Genomic DNA, 21,290 nt, shown 5'->3' on the forward strand with positions numbered 1-21,290 from the left:
ACTGCAGAATGTCTTACAATCACTAATGGAACAACTTAACTGCATACAGTAAACACAATTACACGTGACGTGTAACTGTGAGACATGGCAAACAGCAAATGACCTGAGCCTAGATCAAAGTAGCCGTTTGTGGCCATGTGCCCAACTCTCAGAGCCTCAGCACAGGAGCTGCCCCCAACAGCATGGCTCCACAGGGAGAGGCATCTGTTGTCCACACACAACTCCAAGTGTAAAGGCTATATTTAGCGGCTAACATGGCCTGTGACTTTGAACATGAAAAGCAGTAACACAATCTCCGCATGGACGACCTTCGCCAGCTGAAGTTGCACTGGACAGCTAAATCTGGTACAAGACTTCTCATATATTCACTCACACTTTAGAGTTAGAACTATGACTCTGGACTGCTGTGTGCACAATGGACTACTAGGAGCCACAGACACAGGAGGTAACTGGTGCATTGCTCTCTGAATGGAACACAGGGCGCCCACATGGGAAGGAAGAAATTCATTAACTGACTGTGTTCATTAGCTGAAAAACACAGGACCACAAAACACAGCAGTGTGCACACATCTGGCTCCACAGTAAAAGTCAGGCTGCGATTAGAGGAAAGACACAAAACCTCCTCTTAAAGACGATTTACTGAGGCTGACGAGCGTGACATTACCCCACGGTTTGAGGGTTTAAAGGAGAGAGGGATGCTGAGCTCATGTGCGAGAGAGAAGCACAGAGCAAATAAAGAACTTGCCTAAAGCCACTAATCACTCAGTGATAACATTTAAAAAAAACAACAAAAAAACAAGCAGGCCATGCTAACAAGCGGAAAGCGTCCAGACGCAGCAGAGAGGGATGATGCTGAGAACGTCAGCTTGTTTCCAAAGCTCCATGGGCCAGACACGATGAGTCATCAGCTGCGTCTGCGAGTGTGCACAACGTGCAACTCTTAGGTGAAGAACAGAGCAATGACACAGCTTACAGCACCTGATGAAATAAACTATAGCCTATAGATCTAAAAATGCGCTATTCTGAAAGTAGAAATTCAACTGCAACAATTTTAGAAGATTGTAATTAATTATAATTGATTCAATAATATTCAATAAAGGATGCACTCATTTTCTGGTCAAAATAAAATTTCTGGGCCATTTTTAAAATTAAAATATGAACATAAAAAATAATAATTACATAATAATAAAAAAACATGTTCGTGTCTACATTAAACTACTGTGTAAACAGTTCCTCCAGACACAGTGTATACTTACATAATTCTGAATTATAACAAAGTAATCACTTGGGGAAATCTGAGATTTCATGATATACAGTGCTGCTTCCTGGAGAATAGTAATGAAACTAACCACCGTAAGGTCAAACAATTACACCTTAATCATGATCTGACATGAGAGAAAGGTGTGTAGTATGGAACTGAACATGCCTGTCATGCTAAAAAGGACAAACTGACCGAGAGGTCTTGACAATGTGCTGATGAACTAAAAAGCCAGGGTCGCCTACTTTAACACAGGATGTCCCAAACACAGCGGTAATTTTACTCTGGACCTTTGGGACTGGGTCGGCTTGTACTAACCCAGGGTAAGCTGGCGTGAGTAACAGGTTTATACATGTAGGTCGCTCTTTTCGCATGTCATTCGGGCCCACCAAAGATCAGATGAGCCAACACTGTTTCCTGGAGGCCAGAATCAGCCCAAACACACCTCGCTTGGGGGAAAGTGGGGTGGAACAGGTGAAAAGAGGACAATGTGTTCCACTGCTCCAAACTAGGTCCTCCAGCAGCATGCCACACAGAAAAGCATCCACAACTGACGTAAGAGATGCCCGACATGACTTGTGGCATAAAAATAAATAATAAGATATAATATATAAATAAATTATAATTCAAAATTCTTTGCAGCAGCAACAGAGGACAAAATATCAGCTGACAAATATAAATGTGCATTCACATTTTCCCATCCTACAGCATAAATAAAACATTTACAGACCTTTATTTACTTTTTAAAATGTCTGGGCTATAGGGTAGAGCTAAAAACAAAGGACTTTTAAAGATCACGTTTTTGGCTCACATTTTAAAAGATAATAATAATCTTATCAACTGAAGAACACCTACTGTGAAGCATGGTGTGGCAGCATTATATTTTGGGGTTCTCTTCTCAGTTGGGAAAATGGCTCTAATTAAGACAGATGGAATAATGACTAGCTCCAAATATCAAGATATTTTGCCGCAAAAGAAGCTAATCTCTGCCAGAAAGCAGGAGTTTCGCTTTCAAGTATGATAATGATGCAAACCCCACATCAAAGTCAAGCGAATAATGGTGTCTTAGATCAGCCCAGTCAGAGCCTAAATCTCAATTCCAAGGAAAACAGCAACTTTGCTGTTTTAATAATGACTTGTTTACAATATTTTACAGCTATATCAAATGCAAACGGTATTACTTGTTGGGGAGGGCACACTCGTGCAACCAGGGCATGTTAGGGCTTTTATTTTCAATAATTTTTTTTAATAAGTATTTATTTGTTTTTCTCTTTAATTGTGTGGATTCCATTAAAGAGAAGTGTGTGACATGATTTAACATGACACAATGACTTCTTTTCATCACAAAAACAAATTTATACATTTAATAAAGCTGTGCAGATTTTTTACATCCAGGCTAAATGCCTTAAGTGGGTTTGCCTTTGTAGTGATGTTTAGTAAGAAAACGATTAATGTAATCAAGATTTCATGAAACATTAGACCTATCTTGTGTGTGTGTGTGTGTGTGTGTGTGTGTGTGCGTGCATATTTTGTATTGTGTGAATGCAAATTAGCCGGCAAAACACCTGTAAGCGTTTGTGGGAGGATTTCACAAACATGTAAATGCTTGCTCTATGGCTGGAGGATGTCAGAGAGCATTTTTGTCTTTGTGTATCTGTCTGTATCTCTGTCTGTGCATGCGTGTGTGTGTGTGTGTGTGTGTGTGTGTGTGTGTGTGTGCGTGTGTTTTCCCATGCCCACGGGCTGCTGAAGCTTCCTGTGTTTTGCCATGGATGTGCTTCGTGCCATTCTATGGGGAAAAACACAAAGTACTTCTGAATAATTCACTCCAACTTTGTGGACTGACAACACTTCAGTGGCCTCCCCGGGTCATTGGCATGCAGTCATGACCTAAAAGCCCCAACACAGGACCCTGAATCCAGAGCCACATTGGTCAATCAAACACATCCCACAGAGCCATGCCCCTGCGGAGTGACCTTGCTATACTGCTCTGAAGTAAAAATATAGCAGAGAATAAGCTCACCTCAGTCTCATAAAAACAGCAAAACGCTGAGAAACCACAGAGCACTGTCTGTGATCTGATCAGGCTTTATGAGGTCTGCAGGCCACATCGTAGTTAGATGTCTGCATCAAGTTTGTCCTGGAGTCTCAATTCAGACACTATGTGCTCTATTCTAACCTTATTTACCATATACTTCATTATTTAAAGTCTGATTCTTAATAACATCATAACATCGAGTAGAAATACAGAGATCGAAGGACAACACCACCTGGCACACTTGAAATTTGAATCTCCTTCAGTTATGTATGGCAGCCTGTGATTGCTGAGGGCAAACAATGTGCAACTCTCCAAACTTCACCTGTCAGTGATTTCAGCATATTAACAGTACACCACATTCTATTTTATTTAGCACTTGCACTAAAAGTGGCTAGAACACCACACAATTTGAGGCCCAGGAAGTGTATGTGCTTGTGTCTGACAAATACCACAGGGCAAATAATGAATGTGACAAAAGATTATCTTGTTTGGTCAAGTCATTCAGTAATGCTTGTGTTTAACAGTGCCATATTGATGCCCATGACTAGTACGCAAAAACAATTATATTAAAAAATAAATAAATAAATAAATAATAATAATAATAAAAAAATGCAAACTATTTTCCTGCCGGTAACGATTAGGTCCACCCACACAGTGGAACTCCCAATCTCACACAGCTCACTATGAATCTCAGTGGGTTACTGGCTGCCCTGCTGCGAAGTTGCAAAGCTGGAGAAACACGCTTCCCTCACGCTTCTCTCAGCACACTCTCTCAAACAGGAAGCCACTCGTGAAGATGCAGTGAGGTGGTGGTGAGACAAGCTCACGCCCACACACCCCCCATAAAAAAGGCCCCACAACAGGAAAAAAAAAACATTTAAAAATACAGTCTGCCCCAAAATTACTGCATGTACAGCATCGAATGTGTCACGTCCACATCACAGTACTTGAAAATGATGATGCGTGATTCATGATATTTAGTTGTGAAGTAGTTTAAATTGACAAAATGCACAACAAGTAGTGCTGCATTTAAAAAAAAAGAAACTAAGGCAAGAGAATAATGGACTGATATCCAAGCTACTTCTTATTATTAGGTTTATGTAGTTACTTTAGTCTGCTGGTTTCCCACACATTGATCATGCCTAATCTTGGACCAAACTACAGTGTTAATGGAAAACCACCACTGGAAATCCTTTTTGGTCTAGCCCTAGGCTTAATTTTGGTGTGGAGAATAAGTTTGTATTATAAAATGAATTTAGGCAAAATATTATGTAGTTCAGAATTATTGCGATGAACAATATCACCCTGATACAAATTCAGTTATGAAGTACTACATGTGAGTATTACAGAGTCAAAAGTTTCTGTTTCATTTGCATATTTTCCAGCATTCTTCCTTGACTAAAAATGTACATCATAATCTTATAAATATGTACGTTTGTAGTTAATTTACAGTGGGTGATGTTCTGTTAGTGCAGTCCTTAGTACAGTCTTTTCTACTATGTCATTTTTTAACTAACTAAAGATTGGAATTATTGCACAAAGGGAATGGTCAAATAAAGGTAAAGTAGTATAAAAAAAAACAAACACATGACGTCAAAGAGAGCAATAATTTGCATAACTGCATAATTTAAATTATTGTGATGTGTGATAATAGGAATTATTGAACCAACTTTACTGGAAAACTAGCCGTGATTTTTGCCATTTACAGGCTCTCTCTAATACATGCGGTTGTTTAGTGTTCTAGAAGTACTGATCCTACCCACACCATACTGCAAAAAAAGTATTTTGACGTAATTTATCACAATAACAAAATTTTGCTCACTCTTACATACAAAGACAATGTGGGACATGTATCCTGCCGACATGTATCCTAAAGATCATGGACACATGCACACATGCACAAGCACACGCACACACACTTGAATAGGCTGTGAACAGGTTAGCCTGCATGCTGGGGTAGCAGACAGTCTGCAGGTTATCGCTGCTCCTTTGAAGCCCACATTCCAGCACTAACAGCTACTTCTCCCCCCTAAGTACAGCCAGAGATTTTCTTTTTGTCTTATGAGAGAAATAAAGCCATCAGCAGCAAACACACAAACACACAAACACACACACACACACACAAATTTCAACTCTGGACATTAAGCTGATATGATGGAAGCTGTTTGTGCTTACAGTTCTTCTAGTAATATGTTTCCACACGTCTCTGAAATCTGGCAACTGTACTGTGATTAATATAATTAAAGGCAAGTATTGACTATGCCTTCATGCTAATAATGAATAGTGGAGCGCCCTGCCCTTCAGCTGGGGCTTAACACTGTCCTGTGAAGTTGTGCCCAGCCCAAGTCTAAAGGTACTCTAAAAAACTAGACAGATTCAGAGGGAAAAAAGGCAGAGACTACAGTCCATCACCAAGCCAGGTGCAGGCCTTTGAATGACAAGCTTAAACAATTTTCTCAGAGTATCATTTTCACCTAACTTTATCAGTTTCCCATCATCATCATCAGTTAACCTGGGTTTTGAGGCAAAATGGTGAGAAACATTCATAGCCCACTCATTAGGCAATGCAACACTAAAGGACAGGTTTAGACAAAGTTTCACCAGAGGCACATGCTACCCTGACTGGATCAAATATACTGCTAGATCATAAAGCACATGAATAAAATTCACCATGCGTATTTAACAAGAATATTACAAGAAGGACTAAATCTCTTATAGTGATGATAAACTAGAACAGATCAAGCTACCTCTGTAACCACATCTCTCAATGTTCATACACACTACAGGAGAACCTGTATAAAAAAAAAAAAAAACAACAACAAAAAAAAACAAACAAACAAAAAATACTCCCACTAACTGAAGCACACACATCGCAGTGCATGTGCCGAGCACAGAACGATCCCTCAGCTGGCCTAATTGGACAGCGGCCCACTTTCCCCACCAGCCCGTTAATGTGTTTTCCTCTCTGACTTCCTCCCCTGCGCACCTCCCTTTTTCTTGAGCACATATATACACCAATCAGCCATAACAATAAACCACATTTGTTTACATTCATTGTCCATTTTCTCAGTTCCACTTACCATATAGGTGCACTCTGTAGTTCTACAATTATAGACTGTAGTCCATCTGAGGCTCTGCATACTTTGTTAGCCTCCTTACAACCTGTTCTTCAGGAGCCCCACAGAACCACCCACAGAGCAGACACTGCTGGAGTTTTAAACACTTCAGTGTCACTGCTGGACTGAGAACAGCCCTCCAACCAAAAATATCCAGCCAACAGTGTCCTGTGAGCAGTGTCCTGAGATCACCGATGAAGGACTGGAGGATGACCAACACAAACTGTGGAGCAACACGAGTTACTGTCTCTCACTTTACATCTATAAGGTAGGTGTGTCTAACAGAGCAGACAGTGAGTGGAAACAGTGTTTAAAAACTCCAGCAGCACTGCTGTGTCTGATCCACTCAGCACCAGCACAACACACACTAACACATCACTGCCACTTCAGTGTCACTGCAGTGCTGATAATGATCCACTATTCAAATAAAAAAACAGAGCGAAAGGGGGCTAACAAAGTATGCAGAGAAACAGGTGGACTACAGTCTGTAATTGTAGAACTACAAAGTGCACCAACATAGTAAGCGATGCTGATAAAATGGACATTGAGTGTATAAACAAGGAGATGGATTCAATATCATGGTTGACCGGTGTATGGCCATGATGCTTGTGTTAGCAGCTGCGCCTCGCACTGCTCTGCAGTAACAGGGCCGCATAAGGAAGGCAAGCCTCATGATGGGGGTTCTAATCATGCCGCACTTTCTTAGGCAAGCCAAGGTTGAATGCCTGCCACGTTGCCATGACGCTCAGCTCGATGTGACCCTGTTGAGGGTTTTGAGGCTTCTCAAAAGACAGGAAGTTTGACAGAGCCCCAGCAAATGAAAAAGATTTATTTTATTCACTGGTTGCGTTTCGGCCCCCACATCTATGACCCATTACCTCCATAAGCATTTAAGCTTCACGAAAAACCATCAAAGACCACAGAAGCTGAACTACTGAATGTGACAGCACAACATGAACGCCATAAAAGAGCAACCTTAAAGGACTCAAAATAGACATTCGGGGGTTTCAACTATATTTAGACCAACGTAGTTCCTATTTTTAGGTTTGAGTCTTCAGTATGAAAATAACCACTGATTCCATTTCATGTTGAGCTCAAGTGAGGTATCAGCTGATAGCTGGGGGTGGATGATTAATACAGTCAGTAGCTTCCAGTAACATTATGTCACATTCAGGGTTTAAAGAAATACAACAGAGAGCTTTGGTGATGGCCACTTGTCATAAAGGGCTTACTTAGATCAAGTCTAAATTCCACAAATGGATTTGGGATAGAGGGACTTCATGACATCTATAGGTACACCACTATGCCCCTAACTGAAGCCTAACAAAGCCATGTGCTTGACTAGAGATGGTCTGCATCCACATGTAGCTAGAATGCTTTTGCTGTACTATAAATGAAAGGAGGGGTTACTTCCTTTCCATGGGAAAAGTATATTAATTTCTGATTTCTTAGTTTCTTCAGTTTTCTCATTTAATTCAGGGAAAGAAGGTTCACAGTGAGAATAAAGCTTGAGAATGAACTCAATCTGGAATTATATGGATTTTGCATAAATGACTCACAAATGAGGTTTGATCAAGTCATAGCACATAAATGTCCTATTTGACAAACACAGACAATATTTTACAATGCCATATCTTTGTTAAGCACATGATTTAAACATAACAAATGAATAACTAGGGGAATGTAACTTCTCAGGTCATAAACATTTTTTTTAATTTTTTGCTTGAATGGCCTTCAGATCATGCCACAGCATTTCAATGAGCCTGATGTTAGAAGACTAGTTTTTAAGTTCTAAATTTAAGATTTCTTCCATTTGAGTCACTCTGCTGTTGGTCTCGTCCTGTGTTTTGTATCACTGTCATGTTCTTTTCTTCCAAATTATGTATTTGCTAATTCATTTATTACTAGACCTCTGATTACATCTAAAACTAAGAACGGCATTTGATGGACACTAAAAACACAACCAACCACGAACTATTCATCTCATCAGATCAATAAATTCAAATGACTGTACAGTTTACACTTTTCACATATTTTAATTATCAAATTTTAGCTAACATTTTTTGCAGCATTGAGAAATTCTACTGTCCCACTTTGTTGTTTTTTGTGAGGTCCTCTTCTTCTGAGGACATCTCTTTTGACTGGTTAATACTGCACTTGAACACTGTGAAGACCAAATACAATTGCGTACTTTTTCTATTTGTTAAGGTAAGTCAAACCTACAACTGAACCTCACAGCAACACCGAATTCCAGAGTGCCCCTTTGAGAAAATGATTATCCTAAAAGTTCACATACTTCTTGTCACCAATGACTTGGATTGTTCAAACCATTTGTTTAATAAAGATAAAATGCAGTGCAAAATGTGTGACGTTTGTTAAATAAACCTGTGTTCTTTTTTTTCATGTTTTACTTTAATTACTTATATTACTTTAACTACAAATTCTTCTTCTAATTATTAGATGACCAGATTGCACTCTAGAAGCAATTAATATAGAAATATTGATATTTTTGTGTATCAAATAAAACTTAAAACATTTATTGACAGTTTAAAAGAAGCAATTCAGAGATGATGAGGGAGGGATGATGAGTGAGTTCTCCATGGGGGTGGGGGTTCAGACATGAGAAGAATAGAAAAAAGGACTTTTTGGGGCATCTGGGCGGCGCTGTCCTCAGATGCCTTGGAGTTCTTTGTCACAAGTGTTGTGAGTTGCATAAAGATGACTCTCCTAATCCTGACATGTTTGTCCTCTTTTGTATCGTTCTCAGTCCTTCACTGGGCCATTCCAGGTTAGAGCTGATAAATTCTCTCAGTGCAGTGGGTGGCACGTTATTTAAAAACATGCCTCAGGAGGAAGGAAACAGACGAACCCCTGGGAGGATGGGTGTAAGTTGTCATGTGTATGTGTCCGTGTGTGTGTCACAGTGAGTGTATAGCAAACACAGACAGTGTTTCAGTTTCTCCCTTAAGTATACCTGATACCATAAGCCAAAGGTTAAAGTGAAAGCCTAAATCATGCCATTTTACAACAACAGCTGTGCCAGCTTAGAACAAAGCATTCAGTCCTCTGCTACCGAGATCCCTGTTGTAATCTGCCCATGCACAAGTCTGGACAGAAAATGTACAGTGCATGTCCCTATTTAAATAAATCTTACAGACAAGGAGCAGAGTACAGACACACACAGAGACATACAGAGAGAGAGAGGGAGAGAGACAGAGAGATAGAGAGAGAGGGGGGAGAGAGAGAGATACAGAGAGAGAGAGAGAGAGAGAGAGAGAGAGAGAGAAAGAATAAAACCTCACTGGTGAAAGAAAAACAGGAAAAGGAAAATTCCAGTGATGTGTGCTGGAAGTGGCTGTGCGAGTACAAAGCTAAGGGTTCAGCCATCACCAGACATGTTGAAATACATTGAAAATAACAAACTATGGGAAATCACATATTTCCTTTCAATGGAGAGGCAAAAGACCCCTTATCTAAACTGTGAAGAAAAAAAACAAAGTGACTCCTCATTACACTTCATTCGGAATCATATCCCAAACAAATCATTATTCCTCTCTGGTGACAACAATTGCATAAGGATAAAAGCCTAGACAGATCCCTCACACATTATGAGATGTCAGGTCAAATCCAGACACAGTAATGACACAAACGCGTAAACAAATAGAGCAGCACAGATGCAACAGTATCTGGGTGATGCAAGTCTGAATGAGGTCACTGCCAGAAGCAGGACTGGCCCACATAGCGAAAAGCTGCCAGGATGCAGAGATCAGTCTATCTGCATTCTTGTGATACTGAGAGATCTGAATTTGCTGCAACCTATAAACTACACAGATTGGTAAAGACAATATCCATATTTTCTTTTTTCCACATTTTCCATATTTGATTAGTCCGTTATGACTAAATGTGCAGTTATTAGTCTGTCAATAACTAAATATTCCACATTACACACAATGTTTGATTAAACAAATACAAAAATAAAATACACAACTGGTTTATATTTTGTTCTATGCTTTTCCAAAAATAAACATTATTAAAGGCACAGCAACGCACATTCTGCATTGCCCTCGAAACTCCTGCTTTTGGTGTCAGCGCTTTCAAAAAAATCATCTGTCAAAACAAAAACACAGTCAACACGAAAACACAGAATTTTTCAAAAATATTCGTACATGTTCGAATGAGCATGTCTGAGTGCAATAGGGCACAAGCAACCCTGGTAACCCATAAGTGCAATTTCAATATGCAGTTCAGACCAAAATGCAGCTCATCCTTTCAGCCAAAATTGTATTTTCAATCTCAAACTGAAACAGACGTAGCTGAAACACAATGACACGCTTTAACTATAGTCTTCGAATATGTGGTTAAAAGTGGTGTTTCTATATTTTTTGGGTTGTGCACAATCCAGTACTGTAGTTTCTGTCATCTGTATTTTCCCACTTTCAATCAAAAGATGCAAATAGGGTGCACATTATTTACTATCAATGTTAGTGATGATGTTAATTAGGCTATCGATAATGTTGCAGACACGTCAGATGAATAAAAGATCTTAATTACAGCTTGTTTAACGCCTGTCGTGCTCAAAAAATCCAACCCCTAGAATTTTTAAGCAACTTCAGAAGACAAAACAAACCAGTGAGAGCTTGGATGCCACCATAGCATAGGCTTCCACAAAGATGGGAAATGAGGGACTGAAACGCAGATCAGTAATATAGTCTGAAATTACCATTCACTACTACAAATGTTATTTTTCTTTTTTAATACTACTTCCAAACTGCCACAGCTTTAGTGGTTTGAGGCAAATCTGGCACCAGAAAGCAACAATACCAGGGAAATTTGTCTCTAAAGGGATGCATCCATTCTCAGCATTTCCTCACGCATCTCAGATGTTTCTCATACAATCCATCTGAATAAAACCCAGTGCTCCATATGTTTCTAAGACACCAGGGCTACCAATTCATCTGGGATGCCTGGGCTGGATGATCTACACCCACACACCCCCACCTATCACTGTCTGTCTACACGCAACGATGACGCTCGTCAGCCTGTGTCACCCCTTTGAGCTATTGAGCATGGAGAGTATTTCCAGGCTCTCCATCTCCACTTAAACACATGCAGTCGATGGCTGACCCTGATCTGATAAAAAAGCAGCTGATTCTAAAAGAAGAGACAGAACTTGAACCAAGGGCTCTCCTCCCACACCCATCAATTGCATAAGAGTAGGTCACACCGACGCAAATCAGAACAGCGGCAGTCAGAGACTACGCAGTACAGTTACATGGAAATACAGAGAGGTGTTCTAAGCAGTACAGACATGCCCACTGTCTCAGAGAAGCCCCAAATCTCAGAATCAAATGTCAAATAAAAGCAGCAAGCCAGCAAACACGCATACAAATGAACCTGGCATTAATTCAAATTAATTCATTTCTTTGCTTAAATAATTTACAAGATAGCAGGGGTGCCCAAACTTTCTGTGTTGGAGGCCAAAGTGTTTCATGCATATAAGTACTCCTCTGGAATCAGTTAAAATATCTGCCTGCTTTATTTCTAGCACAAAGTAAATTGCCTCCCATTCTGAAACTTACTATTATATATTATTTAATATAATGAACTGGGATTCATCTAGGTTAAGCACATGTAACATGGGTTAAAAAAGTGGGTTACCATCAGCACGACTTGATTTACAGTACAGATTGTTCTCTCAGGCTATCCAGAGATAAGAAAGACAGCAGATATATTGTTACTAGTAAATAAAGTGGCGAAATCCCATCATGTCACACCCACGGACAATGCCATTACAAAAACCAGAAAGGCTGACAGCATATCAACTTTGCAACTAGCCATGTTGGCTTGCTTATGAGCCTAGTTCACTCTTAGTGCCGCCAAACACAGCCATAACAATACCAATGTGGCATTAAACAGTCTACACAACGTAAGCATTTAACATTCTCTATATAGATGTAGATTTGTAAAAACTATCTTCCAATAATCTAGCTGAGAACCGTTTTCAAAAACAGAGACTGTGCAGTCAATACGATCTTTCCGTGAAAGACATCTAACTTTAAAAAAAATTATGCAACACAGATCAATGACAGTCGGTGAATAGTACACACTAGACACGTCCCTTTATTTGATACCACGTCCCATCAATTGGTTCCAGAACACTGAGGATTTGGAAGAGACCCAGCCAGAAGGGGCCACAGTAGCAAAACTGGCTTTGCTCACACCATGGTCTCTCCACAGCTCTCCACAGGAACATGCATTATGAATGGACTTTCATCCATAAAAGAGAGAGAAAAGAGTACCCTATGTGCTGTCTCCTTTCACATGTACAGCATTTTTTATATCAGCTTTCTTTATCACTATGGTTTGCAGTAGACCACAGGAGATAAACATGATCATTAGGATTAGGCACACTAAGCCATATCTACATTTTTCACATATTTTACTTTTTCCCTGAATTTAACCTACGTAAAAAGAATTATAAAACACTTGTAATTTGTGTTATATGATTATTTCTCTCTTTATAACTTAGAATTAACAACTTTTTTGTTACTATGTGTTTAAGACTGATTAAGACTAAATGACCCCTGATTGGCATAGCGTCAATGTGAATGGGTGGGGCTAAACTACAGTAGAGTGAATAAGTGGATATACATGAATGCGATGAATCTGGGAATTCATGAAATGGTTTTCATTAATTCATTACATTCAAAATTGACTGCAGTTTAATTTCCATATATTGACTGTGCTGAGTGGGGACTGCATGGTGTCTTTTAAAAATAGTCTTCAGATACTACATCAAACTTTTTTAAATTTTGAAAAAAAAGCAAGGAAAAATTTTTTGCCATGACATGGTCCCTTTAAGTGCACAGACATCTTCATATCAACTATACTTTGATGAATTATACTTTGATGAATCACCAAGCACCAAGATCACCAAAATCTAAAAGCTGCATCCATAAGAGATTTGTGGAACAGACTAACACCACACACACAGCCATATGTACCCTGTGACAAAGTCTGAGCTAACTCAGTTTAAGCGGTGGACTGTACTAACAGTTGGGTCTAGGGCAAACCTGCACAGAACCCACTCACGCTCATGCTCCACCCCAACTGACCGTTCACTCCTCCTACAGCCACATGCTGAGCCACGGGCTGTCAATGGGTCCAGAAATGGAAAACAAACTAAAAATCAATGGCCTGGAAAAACAAGTCCCAGCTAATTACAGGGACAGGGGTTAGGTTATTGGAAGGGTACACTGTTACCCGCTTGTGGCCCCAAAAATGATCTATAGAGCCCTATCAGAAAAAATGGGTAAAGAGAGAGGGTGTCTGATCACAGATTTTCAGCACATGAATCTCTGAATGGAGAGCATCAGACAAGACAAGAAGCTGGGCTTCTTGAAGCTCACAGAGCAAGAGGCTTGTCTCCTGCCCCTCCTCCCTGCTTCACTGGCCCATCTAAGTGCTCTGCTTTCTGCTCGGGCATATGCGGTGTTATTACTCCTGCCTCTCATTCGAATTTCTCCGCTCTTGCTATTATTAGCTGCCTCTGATATCCAAGTCCACAGAGGCTTCCTTCGTCAGCCTCCACTTACCCAACATGCACTGCTCTGCAATGAAGTGCTTTGGGTTTTCGCTAGCTAGAGCTAAAGAAGCTCAGTCTGTGAAGTGTCAGAACTGAAAGAGATTTCAAAATTGAATGTCCTTCAAATTTTCTGATTAAAAACAAAAAAGCATATATATATTTTTCTCAAAAGATAAAAGAGGAAAGATGAGAGGGTGGAGAGACGATTTTTATTGCTTAGCAGCAATCCAAAATATTTACCTTTTGGAGACTTGTAGGATTAAGCTGCGTCTTATCAATAATTTTTATGGCCACCTGCAGGAAAGAGTGAAGACAAATTGTATTTTACTGACCCTGGCAACTTGAGACTGGCAAGAAGCCAAAGATGTACTGGGAGAAAAAAACAAAATGCCTTTAGAATTACTGTGTATTACTAGAATAATATCAACATTTCTAACATGATTATTCTCAAAGGCAAATACACAATGTCTCATTTTATCTTTAAGTTTCATTCAATTCTACGATAATTTCTTTTCAAAAGTGAAAATAGATACAGAGAGAGTGCGAGTGTAAGACACAAAGACACAGACACATCGAGCAAGTAACAAAGGGAGAAAAGGGGAGAGAGGCAAAGAGTGTGAGAAAGAAAGAGTGAGATTGTGAGCGAGAGAGAGAGAGCAAGTGAGCAAGTGAGAAAGAGAGCGAGAGAGCAAGAGAAAGAGAGATAGAGGGAGGAAGCAGTGAAAAATGTCTGAAAAAAAAAATAAAAATGAGGAGCACGAAACATCAGACCATGGCAATCCAAAATAAAATCCCAGAGGCTTAGGAAACTTTATAACCCACCTCTCGCCCTGTGAGAATATGTCGCGCCAGTTTGACCTTGGCGAAGTTGCCCTTGCCGATGGTTTTGAGCAGCCGGTAGTTGCCGATATGTGGCTGCTCGTCGGCACAGGAGGCGATGGAGTTCCGGCAGCGTGCCCCAGAGCGGCTGGGCCGCGTGGCAGCCTCATTCCGCCCATCACTGTGTGAGGTGTGCTGCAGACAGAACACACCAGAGGTTATCAAAAGAAAAGAAAAAAAAAAAAAAAGTATTCCAATGGTGACACACACAGGTCACTGTACACAGGCAATCTTTTTAGACAATATAGTGAAGTAATGCGACTAGAAGCACAAAGCTGTTGTCTTAAACTGCGTAGTATGTCTAGACAGTAAAGAGATATTCACACAGGCAATGGTATAACCAGAAAACAAGACTAGAAGACCTTTCCCAGTCAGGGTCCCTAGCAAGCGAGTATCTAATTTTAGGATTTACTAATAATACAATACACTTAACGAAAACAAGCACAGGGGTGTAAAAACACATCACATAGTAATGATGCATTGATCTAAGGCTCGTAGTTTAACTGTATTAATTGTAAAATGCTGGAATTGATTGCAATGGACTGGGGTGGGCAACACTGCAAAAATATATTACAATACTTCGATACATTTTTAGGATACATAACATGCATCAAGATTTTTTGTTTTTCCTGGAATAAACTGGAACAGACAAAAAAGAACCTGTAATAATAATAAGAATAATAAATCTACAACTACAATAATATTTATTCAATTTAGAAACTGCACTAAATCCAATTAAACAGGCTTAATTAAGTACTGACAATATCCACAAAGTGTGCTGTGACATAATTTATCATGATACTGATAACATACTGTTACATTATCCACCTATACAAACTAAAATATGCACTCGATTCAAATTAAAGGCTATTTCAAAATGTTAAATTTCCACCCGAATTTAAAGACTAGCTCATTTCCGTTTTAACTTGTAATAACATCATCAGACCAATGCAACACTTTCTAAAACAATATATTTTTGTGATGAATGCATGTATAAACATTGTATGAATGTAGTCCTGCACTAACTGCTGTACAAAAATCTTTGTATTTGCATCCCATCCTTACCCTTACACTGTGTTACACTGAGTGTGGTCTGGCAGTGTCATGATTAGACTATCACTTGACAGTTAAGGAAGGGAAATGCATGTAAATAATGCTGGCTACAGAAAATGCCATGCTGTTTCCTGGATTTCTGTGTCCACTTCCTCTTTCTAATGAGAAATAGCATAGTGAAATGCTTGTTTACGAAGAACAGTCTTTGTAAAACAAGTTCAATGTATTGCAACCCAGTGAAAAGCCAATGCATTACTTCTGGCTGGCAAGGGTGAAAATCAGTATCATCCAAGCTCTCCAGTTTAAAGCTCCAATCAGAAATGGCTAAAATAATGACACAGTAGGCCCACGACTACAGTGCAGTTCCGAGTTTAATTTGTTTACTACAGTGGCTTGTAATGCTGCACAAAGATCTCTGCCGTGGCTCACAATCTGAGCTATAAATCACGGTATTTTTAATATAACAACATGTTTATTAGCGGTGCAATCATTCATGCCCTTAATTCATTTTTTAACGTTTACCTTCCCATAGTTAAATGTGTAACCAACATGCAAAACTATTCAGATGCAGACTGGGATTAAAGTTTTTAAAACTTTTTTGAAAGTGTAATTAGACATTTTAGTACAGTAATCCAGCATTGTCTGAACATTCTGCTCCTCTGTAATACAATAAATATGTCATCAAATATTAGCTTGAAATATCTAAACATCTGTCCAAAGCCGATATTTTTTTTAAAGCAAATATCTGCCGAAACTAATATGATTCTAATATCAGTGTGCATCCCTAGTTTAGTTAACCATAAATTACTCCTCCATTATTTAGATTTTTTCTTGCTCTTATTTTTTGTTATAGGAAGTGTCTAAATGAGCAAAAATAACAGTAAATACCCACTAATGGCAACCATAGCATAAGTCTATCTGGTAAGGAAGCCAAATCTACCAGGCAATTATTTCTCCAAAGATAATCAGTCAGTTTCATTTTTAACTCTAGATCTCAGCACTGCAGAGCCTATGAGAAATCAGTCCTGCTTTGGCCAGCATGAGAGGCTGGTTTCCCCAGACATGGATTAAGCCTAGTCTTTAACGAAACTACAATCCCTACAGTGGATCACCATGGGAAATCCTTTTTAGTTTAGACTAAGGCTTAATCTGGGTCTGTGAAACTGGCACCAAATGTTTAACAGCCTATAGGAAATGTTTATGCCTCTACATCTGTTTAGTTTGCAGAGACAAGATTAGCCCACACTCTGTAGACTCATCTGTGAGCCATTTCGTTACAAACACACTGCCAATCCTTCTGGAACAGAGGTGCTCGAATTAGCACATAAAGAGTTCAAACAGACAGCTGAGTAATATCTGATGAAGGAAACACAGAGACAGCAGATACGGTGAATAGGAAAAGACAAGCCGGCGATACCTCCAAAATGGTTGCAAAGATGTGGTATGAAAAACAAGATATTTAAATAATACCTGAGAAGAGGATCACTAACAAGATATATCGTGCATCCCTGTGAGCTGTGTTAGTCATAATATTCATGTCACGACAAGAGAAGTAGGCCTAATTCTGAGTCGTGTTACAAAAAGCGTATGCATTTGTGTCAGAGGCACAATAATTCATATTCTGTAATTTGCTTTTAATTCACATATTACTGGTAGCTGCTGGCCATATGGCTGCCTGGCTTTTCTCAACATCAGAATGGGAAGCAACCTCCACTGTCTCCAGGACTAGGGCAGAAAAGGGTAAACATAGCAGCAAGACAACCACTCTGAAGTTTTACACATCTTCTCTATGCAACATTTGATTCCTTCTAAAATTAATTAACATGTTTCTACCTTTATCAGTAGTCTACTATAAATACAGGTCAATGCTATCATGTCAGTTGCTGTTTTTTCCTCTTTCCTCAAACTTCCAATGCCTAAGACCAATATTCTCCAGCCTAGTACTCAAACTTTAATTCCTATGATCCATTGCCCTTTGCGGTAAACTCCACATAGCTGGAAAAGAATTCCCCACCAAATGTAATTATTGTGCATTTAACTCGAAAAAGAACTGTTATTAACTAGACCAGACTCTGCATGGCACTGATCTCTGACACAAGCATATTTCTGTGCGCTGTTCTAACCACTAACCTAGGTCACACGTTCTTACATAGTCTGGTAGGCTATTGATTACTCAAAATGCCCCAAGCCTAATCTGCACATCTCTGCTAGCTTACACAAAGCTCTTCTCTGACCTCTAACAAAACCCTGGAAAAAAGGCAACAAACACAAATGCTTTGTTGAAACCAGATGTCAGACTAACAGCCTCTAGTACTAATTTTGCCAAATCAATTTTAAAGCAGTATTTGTTTTTTATGGTATTGAAATAACATTAATACGTAAATGAGACATGACTACAGACCTGTAAACTGTCCACACACTGAACAGGCAGCTGAGCTTTACTGCGTATGTACTTCTCAGTAACCGAGAGGCCAGTCAACATGCACTAGTCTAAGAACATTCTGTGACTTTTTCTATCATCATTATTATTAACGGTACTCATGAGAACAGTCTCCCATGTTCATCTAGAAACACACGACAGATAGAAAGGACTGACTGAAAAGAGTCATTCTGGGCTCTTTAATATTCAGCAACTAAATTATAATCATAATCTAAATCATAAATCACAATGTCCAGCACTGCACATTGTAAACTTTATGAATGTAGACTGCTGAATGGTTTCGTCGACTGCTCAAGGATGCTCTGTAAATCGAACATGCTCATTCTAAATGTGATGTAGAATAGATGCGTCTGTATTAAGTCTAATCTTATCCTCCAAATGTAAGTACTTTTGAGGAGAATATTAGAGAATCCAAATGAGGAAAAAAGCAAAAAATACCAGCAGACAGCCATGTAGGTCAGAACCGAATGCCCGATCGTTGGATTAGACGACCTTCTACAGACTTTTCGGGCTCAGTCTCATGTCTAAGGCTGACATGACTGACAGCTTTGACTGAAACAAGACAATTACGTCTGTGTGGCATTATCATGATATGTATTTCTCTGTAAATCATCCAGACACTGCACTTGTTCCGACTCTTAACGTGTTGAAATTTTAAATGAGAAAAGTTTACACTTAACATCCTGTGTACTGCAAATTTCTATACGCTTCGGTCATCTATTTCATTCAGCCTCTAATTAAAACACCAGTAACTTACTATGGTGATGCGGTGTCTCTTGACCGAATGGGAGCCCTTCATCCTAGCATTGGCGGAGGGAATGGCAAGTGAACAGACAGCTACTCCGTTTTTGTGCTGGTAGTTCATTGATCCAGCAGCACTGGCTGGCTGGAGCTCACAGAAGCGTGAAACACATTTCGCATTTCGGGCATCTACTCCTGTCCGGGGGGGGGCTGGGGGGGGGCTGGGTGGGGGGTTATAGAGAGAGGGAGGAGGTGAGGTGGGGAGGGGAGGTGTGGAGGGAGCTACCAAAGGCTCTGGGTGCTCCTCACTCAGGAACAGCCCACGGAAAGTGGAGAAAGGGCGCCATCAGCCAGGTAGGTTTACTCATTTCTCCTCATCTCCATAGAGTGCTTCATCATTCAGCCCTACGCAATGCTGGCGTAGAAACCCACGAAATCGAGTTTCAATTAAGACGAGGGAACCCCATCTTTCGTTTCATCAGATGAATGACTGCCTGACGCTTAGTGTGAGAACAGAAACTCGTAATATAAACAAAGCAGTGGTTTGCTTGTCAGTAACTGCTGATAAACTTCATCAGCACAGTGTGTTTAGTCTGTTATGTCTACAAGTAGTTGGTTATTAGCTACACAACAATGAAAGTAAGAGGAAGCTGGAGATGGCTGAGCTGAGCTGAGCTGACAGTCACGTCGATCTAAATACATCTTTTGTATCGTATGCCAAGACTCCACGAGTGAATAATGGAAACGAGCATGCTGATGAAGTACTAAAATGGAAAAGTTGACCTTCTCATCAGCGTGAGTCTGGTCTTGTGCTCCTTGTTTAGAAGGCAACGCAGTTCAAATAAGAGCCGAGCTATAGCTACGACACCTAAAGCTCAGAATAAATGCTGGGAAAAGTTTGTCTGGACAGGTCCGCCGAGACAACGGCTAAGTTAACTTAGCCAAGATTAAGGTGAAGAGGTTTATACTTACATTTTCCGTGTCTCTCTCATTGACAGTAGGCAGTGGTGTTCTGGTTGACATTTTATCACGTCTCTATCCCCAAACTGCTTCCCCTCTGCTCTCCGTCCGAGTCCGTTTAATCGCAGCACCTTAGTCCTTAGTCCGAGGGGTGGAAAGCAGGTATCCGGCAGCTGATGATGAAGACCATGGATTCGGATCCACATCGACCTCAATTCGCAAGTTTAGCTGTTCAGTTTTCTGCGCGGTGAACGCCGGAAGACCCCGCGACTCCACATTAATGGAGCAATTTATCGAGCCGCCTTACAGCAGCACACAACAACCGAGAACACCGGCGGCACCCAAGGCAAACTTCTGCAGCCTCGACCACATGGACACCACAACCACACGCCAGAGGTGTTTAGTGAGTTTTCAAAGTGGAAAGAAAGCCAGTGAAACTAACGCGCAAACAGTTAAGAGGCCCTCAGAACTGCACACAGCGCTGAGAACAGCAGCAGAAGGGGAGGGGAAAGGAGGAGAGGGAGCTCCCAGCAACCGGTTCCAGAGTTTGGCCGCCGCTTTGAGAAGTTTAATCTCCGGTGAATAGACGGGGTCCGACGGGCGACACCTTCCTCTTCTCGAGAAGATACGCTGTGAAACACCTGAGTTTTTTTTCCTTTACATTCCTGCCATCCCAAACACTGAGAGCTGTCCTGGTAGACTACCGAATCCAAGATGGCTGCTCGTATGCTGAGAGAGCCAAGCCAAACCCAGCGCAGGCACCGGAAGTGAGGACAGAGACGGCTCAGAGCTCATTGGCGGAGCGGCGGCGCGAGCGCTGTTTGTTGTTGCTAGGGTGATTACGAGCGCTAGGTTTCCTCGTCTCCTCTCGTCCTAACATTGCTTTACGATGTAGCGCCAGACAGCGCAGTGCTGGCGTGTAAAATTATGAGGCCGGGTTTAAATTAAAGCGGGGCAAGCCCTCATATTTGATTAATTAAATGAGTCAGCGGCTGATTTTATCATCGCTTTGCGTGGGAACAGAAACCCGCAATCTGATTATTCCCCTCTATCCGCTAGTGCTGTGGGACTCGGGAACGAATCGTTGTGTTGAACCGTTGATTTGAACCAGAATCCAACTGAATCAGGCTTTTTGTTTATAACATGTAACGTGCGCATTGTATCTATTCGTGTTTAGCATTAAGTATATACATATATTTTCGTATTTAACCTGATAAAAT

General features: G+C 40.4%; 1 protein-coding gene across 8 annotated transcripts in view; it reads right to left on the bottom strand.

The window, feature by feature from the left end:
• Positions 1–20,918, bottom strand: part of mark3b (MAP/microtubule affinity-regulating kinase 3b) — a 50,245-nt gene extending 29,327 nt beyond the window's left edge. For 2 of the 8 annotated variants that reach the window (XM_036581728.1, XM_036581729.1), the window contains exons 1-3: positions 20,083–20,913; positions 14,820–15,011; positions 14,238–14,291 (exon numbers count right to left, since the gene is read on the bottom strand). In XM_036581728.1, coding sequence (XP_036437621.1) covers positions 14,238–14,291; positions 14,820–15,011; positions 20,083–20,133 — 297 coding nt within the window. In that variant the 5' untranslated portion in view covers positions 20,134–20,913. Of the gene's footprint in view, positions 1–14,237; positions 14,292–14,819; positions 15,012–20,082 lie in introns of all 8 variants that reach the window. The other 6 variants (XM_036581732.1, XM_036581730.1, XM_036581735.1 and 3 more) reach the window with 5 other exon arrangements.
• Positions 20,919–21,290: the final 372 nt, after the last annotated feature.

This window comes from Colossoma macropomum, unplaced genomic scaffold, assembly GCF_904425465.1.
Source record: "Colossoma macropomum unplaced genomic scaffold, Colossoma_macropomum, whole genome shotgun sequence".
NCBI classification, from domain to species: domain Eukaryota; kingdom Metazoa; phylum Chordata; class Actinopteri; order Characiformes; family Serrasalmidae; genus Colossoma; species Colossoma macropomum.